General features: G+C 37.5%; 1 protein-coding gene across 6 annotated transcripts in view; it reads left to right on the top strand.

The window, feature by feature from the left end:
* LOC149558312 (O-fucosyltransferase family protein) overlaps window positions 1-21,491 on the top strand; it is an 83,957-nt gene that overhangs the window by 42,413 nt on the left and 20,053 nt on the right. For 4 of the 6 annotated variants that reach the window (XR_016365012.1, XR_016365011.1, XM_089832578.1 and 1 more), the window contains exon 6: window positions 14,684-14,905. The exons of the other annotated variants lie outside the window; for them this stretch is intronic. Coding sequence is in view for 2 of the 4 variants with exons in the window: in XM_089832578.1 (XP_089688704.1) it covers window positions 14,684-14,905 (222 nt within the window). In the remaining 2 variants the exon portion in view is untranslated. The remainder of the gene's footprint in view (window positions 1-14,683; window positions 14,906-21,491) is intronic. 6 annotated transcript variants of the gene reach the window in all.

Below are 21,491 nucleotides of genomic sequence, written 5' to 3'. Positions count from 1 at the left end.
AGGGGAAGGGTATGTTACGTCCCAATTTTTGGCTCAATTTTAAAATGCTCATATAGCCATTAAGGTTTCATGTGAAGTCAGTTGATAGGTAAACATGCTATGATCATGTGAAATGTAAGATGGTTAATTGTTATGATTTCATATGAAGATGACATGTTAGTTAATCGTTATGATGTTATTATATTATCTTGAAATCTTTGAAAGTTGGTTGTTCATTCCTAGGAAGTGAAATTGTAGTTAGCCGTTATGATGCTTTGTGAACAATAACTTGTTATAGAAATTATGATTTGAGGAATATGATATTATCATGAAAAAGTTCTTCCCTTGCAAAAGCATCTTGAAGAGGGGGAAGCATTGCCAGTGAGGAATTGGGCACGAAGACACCACCTATAACTGGGCAAATAGGTACAAGTCCTAAACCACCATGGCTAAGGGCAAACGGCTAGGCAAGCAACAGTATACGTTGGACAATCATGAGCTACCCCTTTGGTTCTTCAAGCAAGGAATACATATTTAAAATAACATAAAATTTGTTACCTTTTTACTTTTAAGATTGGGAGTAGTCTCTTGAATATAGTTCTATATATTGACACCCTCTTATCTTAACATCTGTACTTGCATACATACATACATACATACATACATACATACATACATACATACATACATACATATATATATATATATATATATATATATATATATATATATATATATATATATATATATATATATATATAAACCAATATATTGATACAAAGAATTACATGATTTAATTTACGCACACACATATATATGTATGTATGTATGTATATATGTACACCTAGAGGTGATGCAAGTAGCATGATGCCAATATATATTATAATATAAAAATCATGAGGGAGGATAATCTTTATGTATATCTTTATTATTGGCTCCATATTATTGAGCGACTGCCACCTTCATATAGGCTTAATTTTTTAATTTAAAAAAAAAATTGCTGGGGTTATTTTTGACTGATTGCTGGCATGCACCGCCACCTTGGCCCTTTCTTGTAACTGAGAGTGTGTGCGGGAGGTTTTATTTATTGCTCTCTCCACAACCACCAGAGCGCTTCTTTCCTCATTGTTTTTCTGTTCTTGTACTTTGCAACTTTCCTTTCTTACGGCCTCAAGCCGAGTTACAATTATAGTTGAGACTGAGAACCCTTGCATCATAGTGAGCTAGCAAAGGCTGCGACCATATCAATCTCTGTCGCTAACGATTCCAGTTAAGCACTTCATCGCATCATAGTTCATTTATCTCAAGCCGCGTTAGGCAGCGATTCAATCAAATTCAGGTTATGCAACCATTGTTCTTGTTAAGGTGCCTTATATCCATTGTTCATTATCGATATCGATTTATTGTAGACAATGGCGTAAACAAGTTTGCCAGTAGATATTGTTCATCGTGATAATGATTGATGCAAATAGTTGTCTTATTAAAATGCTATAAAATGTTTGCCGTAGGAACTGTTATGGAGTTTCTGAACATCATTGATGCCATGCTTATCGAATGCTGCAGGTAATAAAGACCCGCAAATATCATAAAATGATTTGAAATCTTTGTGAATATTACTGTAACTATATTTCTTTTTCTGGCATATCTTGTGCATGATATATTTTGTAAGCAAGCAGCGATTTACTGTTAAGCATAATGACCGAACTGATTTATATAGGGGTGTTGACTATATGCCTTTGAGATAAGATCAGCTTGGGATGATAAAGAATACTGAATTGCTAAATCTACCACTTGATTTGCACACAATTTCAGGATTTCCTAGGATACACCCAAGACCAGAAGGGTCAAGGAATTATTGGGTGGGACGAGAAACATCCCTGCAAGTATAAAAGAAAGTCAGAAATGAAAGTGATTAAAATCATAAAACTATATAAGTAAAATTGAGTCAGCTCATGGAGGTCCAATGTTTAGATCTTTTTGTCTAGTTGAGCAGTGGGTTGATACTCTAAATACTAGGATGCTTAGTGGCTAGACGAGGTGTCCCCTGTCTATTTTCTAGGTAGGGAGGCCCTTTCTCGGATGAAATTGTGTGGGGATATTTAAGGGTCCGTGGTTGGGAGGTTAAGCCTCTGACAATGCTTCTCCTCTCCACCAGAGGCCAAGGCTTGCACAAGATAGAGATATGCATTCAATATCTTCTAGTAATGGGTATTTGACTTTTATGATATTTGTATTCTCGAGTTAAAGAAATGTTAGATGGTTGATATCGTTTATTTGGTTATTCCCTTCAATGCTTAGAAATTAGTTCCTTTTAAATGTATTAGGAAATCAGTGAAATCAATTGATTTTACAAATTGATCATAATATGCCTATACTGGATAGGCTTACTTGATGGTTGTTATAACTGTCCTTCATTCACGTGAATATGAATATAGGCATATCTTTTAATTACTTTTAATTGTTATAATTAGAAATGGGAAATAGGGATGTTATAGTGGTTTTGTTTCCCTAAACAGTATTGGTTATTACAATACAATAGTATAACCTTTGTGCCCTAGGTAGTATATGTGGACTAACCCATGGTTTTGCAGATGTTGCCCTAGGCGGATTCCGGTTTTGGAATTTAGGGTATTGCAAACTTAAAATCCTCAATTTAGTGTTATTTGATTATGCCCTTCAATTGTTCGTTAAACTGATTGTAACCATTAATCTCTTTCACATGAACATGTAAGATAACATTATAATTGCCTTCTCATTAATGTGAAGTAACTATATTTCATAGATTTGCTAGTTGTTAGCTAAGGCCTAGAAAAAAGGGGATGTTATAGTTCTCCCATGCCAAGATGGGAATTCCACTGCCGAAGGACTATAATCATTACAACCCTTACGTTGTGCTTTAGCTAGATCTTTGGGAGGCCAAGATAGAGGAGCAATATGATATTCTTTCCAGCCTATACAACTCTGATTGGGATCTAAGGTCCATTGCCAGCTACCAGAGTGATATTTATGAGTTGAAACGAGAAAGAGACCATCCAAAATTTGGTTTTATTATGGAAGATGTAGAGGATGATGGAGCCCTGAACTTCATGATGGACCTCCTTAATTTGCTGCACATAAACCCACAAGAAGGCAGGGAAGCGAAAAATGAAGAGGACGTAGAAGCAACTCTAGATGGAATTTGACCGTTACCTTTCTTAGCAATGGAATGCCTACCGTTTCTTTTTGTGACCATCACATAATATTATATATGGGAATTTTGTAAACGATGAAAGAAGGGGAGAGATAGAAAGAAGGAAACTTTGTAAAGAAAGGTACCTTTTGGTTTTGATATCAGTTGTACTCATTTGATGTACTCATCTTGGTAGTAGAAGCAAAAGTCTTCTTATAGTCAATGCTTTTCTGTTGTGTAAACCCTCAAGCAACTCATCTAGCCTTGTATTTATCTATGATACCATCTGCTTGATACTTGACATTATGCACCCATTTGCAGCCATTGGGCTTCTTCCTGGAAGAAAGATCTAAGAGAACCCAAGATTTATTCTTTACATGACTTCTATTTTTGCATCCATTGCTTGTTCCCACTCTAGAATCCCTGTTGCCTCTTTAAATGTCTAAGGCTCACAAATACTTTGAAGGTTGGCCATGGGAGCAAAGTTAATTATATCTAGCTGCTTGCCCTTATCTCTAGAAGATCTACCCTCAATGAGCTCATCGGGAAGAAGATCACTGATGGTCTAAGCCCACCATTTAGGTCGGAAAGTAGATGTGCCAACATAAGATGGAGGACTAAATGGAACTTGAGGCAAAGGAGGATTAGGAACAGGTGGAAGATTAATGTCATTTGAAGCAAAGTCAAGTAGTGCATCATCAAATTTAGAATATGCATCATCTCTCCCATCAGGTGAACCCAATGGAAGACGTACATCCAAATCAAAGCCCTTCAAAAGTTGATCCTTGGAATTTTCTCAAATGAGGAATGCTGAAATGGTCCTCGTTCTTCATCAAAGACAACGTCTTGGTTGAAGACAAGACAATCAATGTCTATATCAATCAGTCAACATGTCGGTTAGTAATAGGTTAGTGTTTGGCAAATTTTCAAAATTAATGAAGTGAACATCAGTTTTCAGCTTGCACAAACTTTAGTTTGTGTGCAGTTTTGAAAATTTGCCAAACACTAACCTGTTACTCTAATACCACATTATGATAATTGGATGTTGATGCAGGAGCATCCAGAGGTATAAGGGCAATCTTGTGTCACCCAAAAAAAATGTACTTAGACTTAGTTTCTGTTTCATGTCTTTACATTTTTGGATACCCATTTGGCTCAAATAAAGGTTCCAACTCTCATAGTTCAACTATCAGTGCGTTTGAAAATCCCGAAAAAATAGGAGCATGTATTTGGGCCATCATTTCGGTAAACTAGAAGGTGTGAATTGGCCAGATGAATGTAATCATGATTTAGAGCATTCCAGAAAAAGAATCAGGTCAATAGGCCCCACGGTTTGAAAGTTATTGCAATTTTTCGGGTTTTGGAGACCTAAGAATGCTTCAAAGTCAGGTTTGGGGCATTAAATGACCTCGAAAAGGGTCGAAAAATGGGGTACGAGCGAAGCTCGTCCATAGGGCTATAGAGCGTTTCGAGAGCTTTCCGAAAATGTAAACGGTTCGTCAATCGGAGCTATGGTTCAAAAGTTATGCCTCGCGGAAGTTCGGTTACCGTTTCTGGATTCTTCTAGATTTGCACCGACTTCTAACGCAGCTTCCGGAACCTTCTATTTCGTCGGTGCATGCCTACTAGCACTTTCTAGAATGTACTCCTAGTCCTTAACCCTCCGGGGTCTATTTAAGGAGATTTCTGGCATTGTAAAAGGCAGTTCGGAGGGAGTTTGAGAGGGGGTGCTAAAAGGAGAAATATTCTCCAGATTTATGCTATTGTAAGCCCTTAGGGCATGTTTTGAAGTTTATTTTCTCTGCACTGTTTGTACTAGCTTATTTTCTCAGTTAATATAATTTTCCCTTTCTGTTGGTTCCATTCTGTTCTTGGGTTGTGTCCCCATCAGATGTTCATTGTATCTGAATTAAGGAGAAATACTCCTTATACAAGTGAATTACAAGATCTTTCCATAAAGGATGTGACCAAGAACTTAATCCAAAATAGAAAGTTGCGAAACTAACTGGCTTATTAAAACAAAAAGTTGCTAGCTAGACTAACTAAAAAACTTAAATGGCCATTTAAAGCTAAATATTACAATATTTTAGCAGAGTCTGTACCATCTCTCCACAGTTATGCATAAAAAGAATGATTTTAACTGGAAAATCCCAGAGGAGCAGAAAATATCTAGGCATAAATAAATTAGGACGATAAGTCTAAGATTTGTGTTAGAATTTGCTGAAAATAGGAATAACACAGAATCCAATTGAAACTATGTTAACAAGTGTTTTGTCACCATAATTTCAAATATGTCCTCGACTCCATTAACCCTAAAAGAAAAGCAACAAATTCTCGCAACAGACAAATGGGGCAGAGTATATTGACCTGTCTATGAATTTTAGAGGTACAACTCCCTCGTGTATGATATACAAGGAATGAAAATCCTATTGCTTTTAATCGGAAAGCGAAGGTGGGTGATTCTGCATGCAAATCAAATGAATTAAACTACTAACATAGTGGAAGATGAGTATAAATGAAAACATAATTCATTTATACAAAATGGAAACAGAGTATGAGTAGGGGAAAGTAATTTTGTAGCTCACATAATCGTTATTTTCAAAGATAACACGTCGCACAAAATTGAACAATATCTGCAAATGACAACCATAAGACTTACTGACTGATTGATATAGACATTGATCATCTTATCTTCAGCCAAGATGTTGTCTTTGATTAAGAACGAGGACCATTTCAGCATTCGTCATTTGAGAAAATTTTTGAGGATCAACCTTCAAAGGCTTTTGATTTGGGTGTTTGTCTTCCATTGTGTTCACCTAATGGCAAGGATGATGCAAATTCTAAATTTGATGATGCACTACTTGACTTTTCTTCCGATGATGTTTATCATCTACCTGTTCTTGATCCTCCTCATCCTCTAGCTACATTTATTTCTCCTCTATAATGCTGGTACATCTACTTTCTGACCTAAATGGTGTGCTTAGACCATTAGTGATCTTTGTCCCGATGAGCTCATTGAGGGTAGATCTTCTAGAAATAAGGGCAAGCAGCCATATACAATTAACTTTGCTCTCATGGTCAACCTTCATAGTATTTATGAGCCATAGACATTTAAAGAGGCAACACAGATTCCAGAGTGGGAACAAGCAATGGATGCAAAATACTAGAGTTGTGTAAAGAATAAATCTTGGGTTCTCTGTGATCTTAATTTGGGAGGAAGCCCAATAGTTGCAAATAGGTGTATAATGTCAAGTATTATGCAGACGGTACCTTAGATAAATACAAGGCAACTAATCCCAATAGTTGCAAATGGGTGTATAATGTCAAGTATCATGCAGATGGTACCTTCGATAAATACAAGGCTAGATTAGTTGCTTGAGGGTTTACACAGTGGGAGGGCATTGACTATGAGGAGACTTTTGCTTCTCGCTATTATAGCTCAATTTGGATAGAAAGTCCATCAGATGGATGTTAAGAGTGTCTTCCTTAACGATGCATTGCAAGAAGCCTACATGATGCAACCTCTTGGTTTCAAGGTTGCCAAGAAATCACACCAAGTATATCGACTCAAGAAAACACTCTATGGACTCAAACATGCCCCTCGAGTGTGGTACATCAAGATTGATCAATACCTAGTTGCTCATGGTTTCCGTCATTGCCTTTCTTACAATAATCTATATATCTTTGGTGATGATATTATCTTTCTTGTTGTCTATGTGGATGACTTGATCACGAGTGGTAGTTCAACACATTTAATTGCAAAAATAAGACAAGACTTGTGCAAGGATTTGATATGATAAATTTGGGGCTTCTCCATTACTGTTTAGGTGTTGAGGTTTGGCAAATTGATGTTACCATCTTTATTTCTGAGTCTATGTATGCCAAGAACTTGCTTGGTAGGTTTCAAATGTAGGATTGTAAACTTGCTTCCACACCCATGGAGAAAGGGTTGAACTTGTCAGCCAAGTCTGGTTCTCCTCTTGTTGATGAAACGACTTATGAGTAATTAGTGGGTAGTCTTATCCATCTCTTTGTCACTAGACTTGATCTTAGTTTTGCATTAAGCGACATTTCACTCTTCACGAAAGTACCTTTGATTATGTACTTCATTACTCTAGGAGTCATGAAGTTTGGAATTTGGTGCAGTCACTCAGACTAGTAAGAAGCAACATGTAGTCTCACTCTCCTCGATAGAAGCAAAGTATCAAGGAGTTGTTAAGGCCATTTGGCTTCATTGGATGCTTGTGGATATGTAGTTATCTCAAGTAGGTTCGACTCCCTTTCTCTCTAATAATTAGTGTTTTCTCAAACTTGCCAAGAACCCGATCTTCCACGAAAGAATGAATCACATAGGCATTCATTGTCATTATATTTGGCAGTTGGTTGAAGATGAGATAGTTTCATTTGTAGTATGTTCCAACAAAGGATTAGACTGTAGACATTCTCACCAAGCTTCTTGGTCTAGATAAGTTTGTTAAACTTAGGGGACAACTTGGTGTTATTGATAGATTGACCATTAAGGGAGGCATTAGAATATTATTATTTTATTAATTTAATGGTCATCTTTGGATATTTATGTATATTGTGTAGATAGATTGTTTTTTTGATCTTCTTGAGTTTCTTATTAAAAACTTTATATTTTGTACATTTGTAAGATTCTTTATTATTGTCTCTTTGATCATTTGTTTTTTTGATCGGTAATAGAAAGGAATTTATTATAGAAGAGAGAAAATTACATCATGTCAAGCCAACCTTGTGGCAAAAAGATACCCCCATACAATATACCACATATGAAAATTATCCCTACAATCCCAAATACAAATTACCATAGATACATACAAAGAAAACACTAGAACAACCTTAGACTTGTGCAAAAAGAAAAAAACCACCATCGTGCCTCATAGAAACGACTTGACAACCTCATGTGAAAAATTAGGGAAATCATCCGTACCACCACTCCCTTCAACAACTACCTTGGCTCTACTAGCAGTACTACCGCCACGCTTCTCAAGCAACAACACATCCACTCTAGCTACCACTTTGCCCCTCTCACTTGAAACATATCCTTTGCTAGAAGCACCTCTACCCTCATGGGGGACCATTGCCAATTGGTGTCAAACCAAGGATTGCCCGTCCTCATCCAGTGATGCGAAAGACCTAACCGACGTCGCTTCCTCCCTCGAAACACTAATCCATCCGAACAACCACTCTTCTAAGCCCACAGGAAGACCTGAAGCAAATACTGCCCATCTCGTGCTTTCGACAAATGGACGACCTCTGGACTAGTAGTAGACCATACTACTAGTGGTTGCATCTCAGCATTTCCCGCCCCAATCAATCTCCACAACTCTGCACCCATATGCAAACCGACTCCAACCTCTGCCTTGCTGATAATATTTTTCAAACCATAGGCCCATTCAAGCTCTAGATAAGCCCTGACCACCTTCAACACTTCCCATCGGAGCCCAACATTAATGCTAACGCCAAAAAGAGGGAAGAGATGTCTGGGTTTGAACATGAGCACTAGTCTTTCTCCAGGTATTCCTCCCCAAACATCATACAAATTGCCCTCCAAAACTCCTCACCATCCAGCCGAAGCACATTGCCCAACCTCTTGACAATGATCAGCCTAGTAAGGGCTAGAATCTGGCTGATCATTTTCAGAGAAAAGTTTTCTTCTATCTCCTTACCACATAATTATACCTAACCATCTTCAACATAGTGGATTTTACAACCTTTACCAAGAAAGAGGAGCTAAAACCCATAAAAAGAGGCCTTCAGAGCATCCAGAAGGGGGACACGAGAAAAAAAAGACGCTCCATCATTACTTCGCAAGTCGAGAAACAATACACTTGTCCTTTCCAATCAACTTGTATGGACCATCTGCCATTGGGATATCAATCTGCCTCCATTCAGATAAGACAACACAACTGCCATCTCTCCCTCATGATTACAAACCAAACTTACACTCAATTAGGATACAAAACCTAAGGCGTCATTATCTACGGACCTGAAGTCCTCAAAAAGCTAAAATCTATCTTCAAATTACTCTTTGATCATTTGTTGATACAACAATTAATTTACTAATTACTTGCATAATAGAATTAGTGGCCCAAAAGAGCACGTAAACTCAGGGTTTGACAACAAAATAAACTAAGAGTATGCAAAGAAGAAAACCGTAGTTTTATTCAAAAACAAAAAGAAATTAATGCATTTAGAGAATATAAGAGCCATAATTCAAACATTACCAAGGACCCCCACTATTTACTACTATATCTGATAACTTAGAATACTAATAAAGATGAAATTGTGTATTAGATATAAGGTAAAATATATCTTTATTTTCTCATGAATAAAGGCTAATGCAAGAGACTAAACAAGGACTTGTATTGTGAAAACTCAAATTGTAGTGTACTTAAAAAGTCAAATGGAGGTATTGAGGCAACGCTCCTAGCGACGTCAAGGGGTAGTGCCCCTTGTGGGCGTCTGGAGGTAGTGCCCGTTGTGGTGTCTTCGAGCAACACAAATTGAGTTCCAAGAGCAAACTAAGACCTTCAAAACCACATTGAAATCCAAGGCACACATCATTTTCGTGACTTCATCCACACATGGCCTTCTCAGTGAAGGAAAAGAGGCGAAAATCCAAAAGAAAATTGGCATTAATTTTGTTTTTCTTTCAAGTAGTGCCAAGAATCCATTGGGACTCGTGATCCTTGATATAGGATTTGTGTGAGTCCTTCACAAAAACTTGTGAGTCGTGGCTAGTCCCTCAAGTCTTGAAACTACGCATGCAACATCAAACTTGTGTGGGAGGAGAATGATTAATAAAAGCAGATCTATGTGACTACTTCTAGAAGATCTAAGAGCACATTTATAATCAAATCTTTAAGCAAAGTTTGAGCAGAACTAAGTATATAAATAAACCAGAAGTATAGCAGACCTTCAAGCTGTTATTAGAGCAGACCTTTAAGGTGTATCCTATAAGTTGCCTGCAAGAAAGAAGAACAATTCCACTCCAACAATTCAATTATGTAAAGGAATCATTTGTGATGAATAATAGTTATTAAGAGGTATGACTAGTAATCAGATCCATAGGACATGATCCCTTATAGAAGGGAAGATACATCCTTCATCTCTTGAGGGAAACGAGAGGGTATTAAGCCATGATAGAGAGAATTCAGCAATGCATTGAAGAGGAAATATGATGCAGTCAAGGGTAGAGGATCTCCAAAGGAGATATCCAACCTTGGAGCTACAGTACGCAACAATGGAAATACTCAGACAATCTAACTAGAAATGTAATCAATTGGAATGAACATCATTGGATTATCATCAAGTTGGCCTGCCAAAACAGATATTATGTCACCATTGTCAATAGTCAACTGCTATAGGTTCGCAGCTGATCATTCCTTAAAATTACAACAATTAGCAAAAACCATTGTTATTCCAGTAGCTTCTTTAAATCTAACCAAGTAGCACATGTGCCACTTCTTCACACTACCTTCTACTGCTACCTTGCACTACTAAAACTAGAATCACTACTCTACTGATAAACAAGATCACCTGTATCCTTTACTTTAAGGTGTATCCTAAAGGTTGCCTACAAGAAAGAAGAACAAGTCCACTCCAACAACTCAATTATGTAAAGGAATCATTTGTGACGAATATTAGTTATTAAGAGGTATCACTAATAGTTAGATCCCTAGAACATGATCACTAATAGAAGGGAAGATACATCCTTCATCTCTTGAGGGAAACAAGAGGATATTAAGCCACAATAGGAAGAATTTAGGAAGGCATTGAAGAGGAAATATGATGCAGTCAAGGATAGAGGATCTCCAAAGCAGATATCCAACCTTGGAGCTAGAGTATGGAACAATGGAAATACTCAGACAATCTAACAAGAAATGTAATCAATTGGAAAGAACATCACTAGATTATCATCAAGTTGGCCTGCCAAAGCAGATATTACGTCACTATTGTCAATACTCAACTGCCATAGGTTCGCAGCTGATCATTCCTTAAAATTACAACAATTACAACAAACCATAGTTATTACAGTAGCTTCTCCAAATCTAAGCAAGTAGCACATGTGCCACTTCTTAGCACTACCTTCTATTGCTACCTTGCACTACTAAAACTAGAACCACTACTCTGCTTATATACAAGATCGCCAGCCACAAGACAGCTTATCTTATCATCAATTCAGAAGACAAAGGAAACATATTACAAACACGTAGGTCAAGACCCAAATCCATAAGAACAACCCCAAATGAATACACCATGTTGTGCAACTGCAAACATACAAGAGGGTCGATGAGACATATTACAACATAGAACAATGCACCATTACACATCACATGTCGTGAATCTCCATTGCAAGCTGAAGCTCACTACCCTAAGTGTTAGAACAAGAAAGCCATAGTATGACAAAACCAATCTTAGGATAACTTCATTTGGAAACATCGAAACACGATGCATAGCTAGACATAGGATATCCATGATGCCTACACCACGCCATAAGGATCACATAAGATAATGAACCAAATTGATCAATCACAAGCTAAAACAATAGGAAAACTGCCCAAATGAACATTAAATAGATAAACAAAAAGGAAATATTTTTGGGTGATTTATGTTTGCCAACAACCCAAGGATGCACCCGCATCAGACACCTCGAGTGAATGGAAGATGTTCCATAAAGGAATTTATGAACATTTGATTGGGTTCAAGACATAAATTCCATGCTCATTCTTAACCCACATATCCTCCTCATCAGGATGCAAATGACTTTGCCAATTTTGCAAATGGTTTCGCTTACCATTGTTGATGCAAGTGTTCTCTAGAACTCTAGTAAAACACTTTCTTCTCTCAGATTCCTTGCTACTTGTTCTTTTATCTTTGTTTTGTGTCTTCACCTCATAATAATCTTTACTCTTAACTGTTAACTGATGCTCTAGTTGCATTACCTCATCTCTAGAGTTGTTCAACAAATTCACCAACTCAACACTAGTCTTCGAGTTCATCCATTCATATCCCTTCATCAGATTTTTCATCAATTGTACAACCATAGTAACCCTTTCAACCACCTACTGTAAATCCATCACCTTTTGATCCAAAGCAGTCTGATCTCCTAAGGTGTAAGTCCTCATACTGTGGTTCTTAGCTTTCATGCTTTCCTTCTTCAAGGGAAGTAAAGTAAATCTCTTTCCACCCTTTATGATAGAAACTATATTCCTTTGACAACCATGAATAACACCAACATCATACTGCCAAGGTCTTCTTAAAAAAACATGACAAGCATTCATGTCAACCACATCACACAATACTTCATCTCGACATGGTCTAATGTTGAAATTAACCCAACATTGTTCTTTCACTTCCACCATATGTTCATCTTGTAATTGACTCATCCCATAAGGACAAGGATGTTTAAGTCTTCTAAGCCCAAGCTTCTATACCAACTCCTTTAACACAAAGTTATCTGTAATCCACCATCCATAATAACCTTACAACATTTATCACTGGAGTTGCAATTAGTTCAGAACAACTGCCTTCTCTACACAGGCTCTAGTTCCATCTTGCTCAACATAACTCTTCTGAACATCACAGGTTCTCCCATCTTAGGTGCAACTTCCTTCTCAATAGGTTTGCTATCATTTGCTTGCTCCTCGTGTGCCACAAGGTTCTGTTTTTCTTTAATAGAACCAACCGAACATTGGAAATCTCTATGTCCAACATTTCCACATTTGAATTAGGTGCCTTGAACTCAGTGTTGCCTCTACCCCTTCCATTAATCCTCTGATCAGGTTCTAAAACCACCAGCTTATCTTTTCCCTTATCAACAATCAGCTTATCCCTAACCCTAGTGGTAATTTGTCTTCTCTTCAACTCATCTCCTGCCTTCAGAGCATCCTTAATTGTACTAATTCTCAACATACTTAACTCATCTTGAATGTTAAGTCTGAGACCATTAACATAAATATAAACCTTTTCCTTAGATGCTTCTTGGTGTCTAGATTTAAATGTCATCTTGTAAAATTCTTCGGTGGAGTGATGCCAAAGGTGTTGTTGTCTTTGGAGGTGTCTCGCACCATAAGAGGTGGTAGAATTGGAACTGGATCTCTATAAATAGGATCTTTGGGTTCTAAACAATCTAGGTTGGGAAGGTGGACCCAAGTGCCTTTTGGTGCCACAACTCATCCTCAAAAAGAAAGAGGTAATGAGCTGATCTGATAAAGGGCGATGGGGGTGCTGAAAGGAGCAGCTTCGCAAACCGATAGCCTCCAAAAGATAAATGGCCACACATCGCTGGTCCGTGTACCTGAATAAGGCTGAGATGGACTGTGACTCTCTGAAGAGACAATAGAACCTGCCTCTAATCTCATAATATATAGGACAGTGGAAGATAAAGTGCTCCACAGACTCCACCTCACTAAGAGTGCATAACTGACGAATCTTGTCACCTCGATGCAACAAGTGGTCAGTCTCAACACAAAGATGATGGAAACCAACTTTGAAAGACCCAAGAGGAATTCTAAGGGAGTGTTGCCAGTGACGAAAGGTGTAGGAAGGGTGCACAATGATGCCATCTTGAATCTCTAAAAAGTGCTCAACATAGAACGCCATCTTTGGACGAAGTCCCCCATGAGGGTTGATCCAAGTGGTGTGAATGTACTGTATGCAAATATCATCTCCAGCACATCTGTTTAGGTTGTGCCTAGGGGGGAGAAGGTGGGGAGGGGCACCCAAAGAGTACTAGAATGGGAGAGATGGTCAATCGAGATCCTAGTAATACTCATTAGAGAGGCCTCCCCAACAAGCCAACCATGAGATCGGCTGGAAGGAGTAGTGACAAGGGACTCCGACAAACAGTAGGTGAGGTAGGGATATTTCCGACGACCCTCCCCAGAATCAGCGAAGCCACAAAAACGGTGGAGTAACCAAACAAGGTCAAAGATGGCCTCAAGCATGAAGGGGCTGCCCCAAACTCGGTAAGAAAAATACTTTGAGGTATGGTCCATCTACATTTGATAAACTGCTGAAGGAAAAGAATTTGAACCTGGTCGATAGAGGTCTAATTAGACTCCAGGAGAGAAGGCCCCCAAACCACAAACTGTGGGGCACACAATAGTGTTGAGAAGTGTCATCTTGGACAAGATGTCCTAGAAGTGATGCCTAAAGCACTGTCTCTCAAGGAGAGCAAGGGAACCAAACCCTTTGCAGATACGTGACTGGATAGCAGGCCCCAGATTGAAACAGGGATCAGAGAACATGACTCCTTTGAATGCCATGTGAATCTATCCTTCTGTAGTTTTCTTCTTATAATACTTTAGAAAAGTTATCATTATTTCATTTTTATATATATTTAATAACATGCCCTTGATTTTAACATAGCTCATCTCTGGTGCTATTATGATTTCTAGAATAATATCACAGCTAGCAGAATAAATAAAATAAAATAGATCTTCTGATTCCATCTAATTGATATATTATCCATTGTTCTATTGGCCTGAGATGTTTCTGTATGTACAGCGTTTTTGCAGATATCTTTGATGTAGACTATTTCATTCAACAGGCAAAGGACTTTGTCCATGTTGTGAAAGAATTACCAAAAGAATTGGCCTCAAAAATACCGGTTAGAGTTGACTGTCATAAGCAGAAGGGTCATTTTGATTACATTGAATCTGTACTTCCATCTTTAATTAAGCATCAATACATTGTGATTACACCAGCAGCAAGTCAAACACCAGATAGGTAAGTAAAATTGCAAATATTTCTTCAGGTTGTCTCTTTCTCTCTTATTATGGCTTTCAAAATTTCAGGAGTTTTTTTTCTCAAAAATATGGGATTTGTATAAAAACATTGCTTTTAATATTCTGTTTGGAACTTTGGGGGAATGAAGAAATAGCAATTCAATTCAGGTAACAATGGCATGTTGTTTTCAAATTAGACTTGTACCATTTTGTGATACTGCAAGGATGACATGTTTATAACATGGTCTAGTTTCTTTACCTATGTGTTCATACTTATAGAGTCTTCTTCAAAGCCTGTTAAGGTGAACATTCCTTTGCGTTTCAATAAGCATTCTCTCCACACCTACCACTCTTCATTCTAAACGTTTCCAGTCTTGGCATTCCACTTTTCCTTCATCTCTGTTAAAAGCAGTGCATATACAACATTGCTGACTATTATAGTGGTATCAGATCTACAATTTTCTGTTTAGTGGATTTATTCATGTCAGTGGAGTTGGGTCCATGTGAAGACACTCGAGTATAAAGCTTGTCTAATGATTGAAGAATAATTAAACTATTCAAGGTGTAGCATGACTTTAAAGGTAGAATCACAATGTAAAATGCAGTCATACTCCCCTTCAGAAACAAATAAAAGATGCAACAATTTTAGAGAGTTGGCACTGGAGAATAAAACTCTTTGGCTTTCAGCTTAAAGGTTTTTTGGTTTTATCTTCAAGACTTTTGAAAGTTTTGAGTGCATTTCCAAATCACCTAGAGCAGGTGCAATTTCTATTCATTTTGATATCAAGTTTCTTGACATGTAAGAGAAGATTGCAATTACAATCTTCTGAATATGTGTACAGTATTCTTCGGGTACAGAAGGATATTTTCTTCCCACCGTACAATATGTACTTGAAATGTCCATCCGGCTTCTAATTAGGACCTGTTTACCTTCACAGTGTAGAGATCTTGAAAGTTGATCACATTTCCTTACCACTATAGGGTTAGAGTCTTAGATCTCTCAGTCAAAGCTTCATTGAATGAGAGATCTTCAAAAAGGAAGATGTCATTTAAATTTAGACTATGTTATTAGACATTCTCAAGCTACTGAATTAGGAGAACCCAAAAGTTGCCCTAGATTATAGTTCCTATAGAAAAGCAAAGAGGGATTTTGGGTACCTTTTTTCTTTGATTGAGATCTAGCAAATTAGGAAACATTATAATCATAATTCATAGTTAGACATTCTTGAGTTAGAAATAAACATATATTGGATTAGTAGGATTTTCTTTTATCAGATTATTGAATGTCTCAACCATAGTAGTCATAAGGTAGAATGATTTGTTGTGGTGCTCAAGGGACCCCTACCCTAGGCCCAAGAGTGGATATATCATCCCTCATGGCCTCATGTGGCCCTTGCTGTACAAATGGGGTGGTGTGCCTAGTGTAGTGTCTTATCACCATTCTCCTCATCCTTGTCACTTCCCCCTCACCCCCACTGGTTGAGCATCCATATACATTCGTACATAATGGTGGAGGTTATGAGGATCATTTACGACAAGGTGCCCAGAAAGTCCCTCCTTCCTAAGTCCAAAGGTAGTACCCTTATCCCTCTTTGGCCCCATGAGACTCCTTAGTCACTTAGCATGGGGTGGCATGCTTAGAAGGTGATCTCAACACCATTTCCCCTCCATGACCATTCCCTTACCATGGCTAGTTGTAGTAGATAGGAAACATGCTAGATATTTCACACAAATTCTATACTTACTACAATCTTCACGAGTTATCATTAAAAATCCATTTCTTTTTAATGGGTGAATATATTTGATTTTATTAATGTTACATACCATGCTTGCCGAGACCACCCTACTGTGAGCTTTTTACACCATCACCTCATTGCAAATGGGGACCCCTTTTATTTGCTCGTCTTAGAGTTTTTGTAGTAAAGGTGTCAATTTCGAGCTTAGAAGTTGCAGAGATGTAAAATGTTCAAGGCTCCAGAGTTGCAAAATGTGGACAAGTCATAAAGTTTTGATGTCAAAAGAGAAGGCAAAGAGAAGTGATTACCTCGCCTAGTTGGGTGGCCACCCTACTACGAACTATAGGTAGAGTTGCTTGTAAAAGATGGCATTGAATGGTCTAACGGGGTGGCAACTTGCTAGTCAACCCACCCAAGTTCTACCCATAGGTCAACATCCTCGTATCACCATGGCACGGTTTTGTAAAAATGTGTTACTTGTGTATGGGACTTAGCATGTTGTGCTTAAATGCATTACCTATATATGAGATTTAGCAAATTCTTATGCATTACCCATATATAAGATTTAGCATATGTGTTTGAATGTGTTACCTGTATATGAGATTTAGCATATACTTGGGTGCATTACCCACATATGAGATTTACCAAATTTGTATGCACTACCCATATATGAGATTTAGCATGTGTGTGAAAGAGATGAAGGAACAATGCATAGATTTGAGGTTAACTCAGACCACATACCAAGCCCCCAAGGCTAAAGTACTCTAAGCCATACTCAAAATCCGTATTTGCTATCCCACGATTGTAGACAAAAACTATGTACAAAGAGGGCATATGTATGCCCCCTCCTTATCAGATATCCTTAAAGCAACAATGCGGATTATGTTCATAGCGAAGAGCCTTAACCTGTACAATCTAAGAACATATGTGTAGGGGGAAAATGGAATCAAACCTCCCTAACACCTTATAAAGGGGGAAAACCAAGATTCACCCCGAATGAAAAGGTTCAATTAACACAAAGGAAAGTGTCAATGCATAACCTAATGCAAAAGGATGAATGACTAGGATTTACTTCCCTCTCACCTCCACCTTAAGAGGGTTTTAGACAAGATATGCAATGTATTACTGAAATATAAAGATATGATAAGATGATAAAGTATATTGAAATGGAAAAGGGGAAAATGATATACCTTGCAAGATGCAAACCAATAAATCAGTTATCAAATGAGCTCTAAAATTGTTGATTCTCGAGATCTAGGTTGAAAACTGTGAGATCTGCAAAATGTAGAAATTGTTCGGCGGACCGGTAAGGTTGACTTTCTCTTGAAGTAGGGAAGTAGTGCGTCCTTGATCAATTGTGTCTGATCTCGATTTCGATTTCATGTTTCCGAGAAATGACGAAAGGGTATCTGAATTTGCAACTTGTTCGCCTATCCAAAATCCGAAACCTGCAAAATAAAGGGTTTCTTTTTTCTTTTTTTTTGGGGGGGGGGGGGTGGGGTCAAACCCCAATTTAGGAATTAACCTTGAATTGAAATAGAAATGGAGTGCTAGCAAGTAGTAGTGCTAGATTTAACATGAAATAGTGTAAATCTATGAATATGTTCTTGAATTTACAATGTAATCAATTATGTAAATGTAATAGCCTTGACTCAACTTCAAAACCCCTAGGAAAGGAATTTAAACTAAAACCAAAACCTTCATGAATGAATGTGCTTGAAATGCGCCTTAGCGATGAATTTAGATCTTGAAGAGATTAATGTAGGAGATACCAAAAGGATCTTGAATGTATGAAGGAAGATCTTGAATGTAGAAAGTACTAAACGTTGTGTAAACTCCTTCAATGGCTTGAATGCATGAATCCTTGATCTTTAATGAAGAGATTACTTAAATGCTTGAGAAGTTGAGAGCTTGAGTGTGAGAGCTTGATCTTGAATTGAATGCTTGAGAAGTTGAGAGCTTGAGTGTGAGAACTTGATCTTGAACTTGATGGATGCTAGATGCAGCAAATGTAAGGGTTTATAAAGGGCTTGGAATTAACATTCTCTTGGACGCCGACATACGTGGAAGTTAACACCCCATAACAATCTAGATGCGGGACCCAAGAAGTGGACCCAAAATTGGGACCAAGTAGGGACGCACTATGTCCCTACCAACTAGGGCCCTAAAGCCACAAGATTCCTTCGAGGTCTCGAAATAGGTCTCGGATCCTGGAAATCAGGTGCATAACTTGAGATATAGTCGTTACAGTGCGGAAAATAGATTCTGAGTGATTGGGTGAAGGAAAGAGAGGGCCTAGGTGGGTAGATCCTTCCTCAAGCATTACACCATGAAAATATGAGCTTTAAAGAGGATCAATTAGGTCCTACCCCAATTCCACCTATAAGATAAAGGAGAAGAAAGGGGAGGAATGCAAACAATTGATGAAATCACATTAAATGGGTGCTAAACCATCATTGAATTGAGGTGCTTCCAATTTAAGATGATACAATAATCAATTGTGAAAAGAATATATCCCTTATCGAAAGAGGATCCTCAAAAGGAAGATATCTTAATGACAAGATATCTACCGAAGATGAATGCTTGATCAAGATGACATCTTCAAGAAAAAAAACAGGGGAAGAAGAACAAGAATGCACCTATTCAGCTCCTATGTATAGGTGGAATAGGGATCCTTGGATGGAGGATGACAAACTTTAACCCAAAGCAAGGGTAGTTGTATATAATGGACATAGCTTTGCTTGATGACATATGGCATACACCTCTTGCAAAAGAGAGAATCCATAGTTAAGACACAATCCTTTATAAGAAAATATCAGTGTCACATAATAAACAAGTACCGCTGAAGCTCAAGGAAAGTAGATCCTTAGAAAAAGAGATAAAGAATATATAAAGCATCTTGCCCCCCAAGCATGAGGCAAGAAAGAAAATCTATGGTAAATTATTTAACAAATCTTGCAGGATACAAAGATGAGTTTTAAGCAGAGACCTATAGCCACGCACAAAACACAAATACCCTATATCCAACAACAAGTATTATAGAATGATGCAACATCATAGAAAAAATTGAATCAAGAAACATCACAGGATAATACATTCCAAACAACATGAGATGTGAGGAAAGATATCACATATGAAGTAAAATATTGATAACTACAAAATGAGAAACATTAGAATCCAAGGTATGAAAAGACATTTGCTAGGTAGAGACACATGATCTTGCATGTAACAAAGTATAACGTACCAATATACCATAGATAAGAATGTACCATAAAATAATACCAGTCTATAGAGAAATGAAATAAGTAGATGAAAGGATGCCATTATATCACCTAAAGAACATCCTACAAACATAAGCAGCTTAGTGAAGAAAGAATCAACACATGTATAGTTCATAGAGATGTAACATATAGAGATAATAGATCCAAAGAAGGAAGAAAGAACATCATGGTGCAATTAGGAAATACTATAAAGCAACTTGCTAGAAAGAACACCAAATTACAAGAAAACACAAGGAGAACATACTAGCACTTGAGGTGGTTTCCATGGAAAAGAAACACAATTCCTAAGAGAGAAAGTAGGCTCCTCAGAAATATGGAAAAGAAGGGATAACAATTTTAATCTTACCTACAAGATATCAAATAGAAATACATAGGAAGAAAAAGAGATCTAGAAAAGAAAGGAAAGAAACAAATGCCCTTTCCCCCTAGCTAAGAGGCAAGAAAAGGGAAGCTATTGGGCCATTCCAAATGATTGTTATGCGATGTAATGGGGAACCCATCCAATTGGTGAGAAGGAAAGGCTATGTGAAATTATGAAGTTGTAACACCTCTTGCGTATAAGGGATAATTCCCAAAGAGGCTTTCTCCTTCACATACAAACGAAAAATGATATGAGAATCATCATAGTGAAAGGGACATGAAAATTTAGAAATAACATCCTCAAGAGGAACAAGATTTTTTTTCAGTTCAACAACAATTAATTCAATATACACCTTTATAGCTACATTTTGACGAGTATACAAATAATCAAGATCAGGAGTAGGTAATAGAATATGAAGAGGAGGCTACTTTAGAATGAGAAAAGCCTATACCATGTTTATTTACCTTAGGACTAATATGAACAAGATATTTAATACCATGTTCATTAATACCAAGTCCTAAGTATTTGTAACCTTGTTTAGCAACCATGTGCTATCTTGTGGTATATGACAATATGTATCTTGCAAAGCTTCAATAACAGGAGATTTGTCACCGTAATCATGAGCAGAAGTAGTGTAAGGTGGAATAATAGGAGGAGAAAAAGTGAACTTTCACTTCCTCTTAAGATCATCATGAATAGGAGGAGGAAGAGAAGGTTCATCAAAGAACTCTTTAAAATCCTCATCATGAATTATGGTTTGAGCTTGATCATATGTTTGAGAAGTGCTAGGCGATGAAAGAGGAAAATGAGGAAGAGGGTTAGGAGGATTAGGAGGGTTAAGAGGATTATCAACTAAGGTTCTCACATAATCCAAAGAAGAAATAAGCCAACCACATAACAACCTAACCATTAATTTGAAAGAAGGAAATGTGTGTCTGTTAATCTTATAATAGCATAAGCAAAGAAAACATGAAGAGACATAAACGCTATGAAATGCAAGAAACTCTCATAAGTACTATAAAGAGATGCATGGAAGAGAATATTGAGAAAGATAGCAATACACCAAAAGATCTTCATAATGCAAAATGTAAGCTATCTAAGAGCAACAATCTAACTCAAAATCAACAGGGGCAACGAGTAGAGGTCACCAAGCATGTGTAGGTGAAATTGATACAAAATAAGGGAGATCAAGGGATCTAATTCCAAAGT

Source organism: Cupressus sempervirens, chromosome 5 (genome assembly GCF_028749045.1).
Source record: "Cupressus sempervirens isolate cs-2001-9-10 chromosome 5, ASM2874904v1, whole genome shotgun sequence".
In the NCBI taxonomy this organism is placed as follows: Eukaryota; Viridiplantae; Streptophyta; class Pinopsida; order Cupressales; family Cupressaceae; genus Cupressus; species Cupressus sempervirens.
The sequence above is the reverse complement of the archived record's forward strand: the minus strand, read 5'-3'. Positions and strand labels throughout refer to the sequence as shown.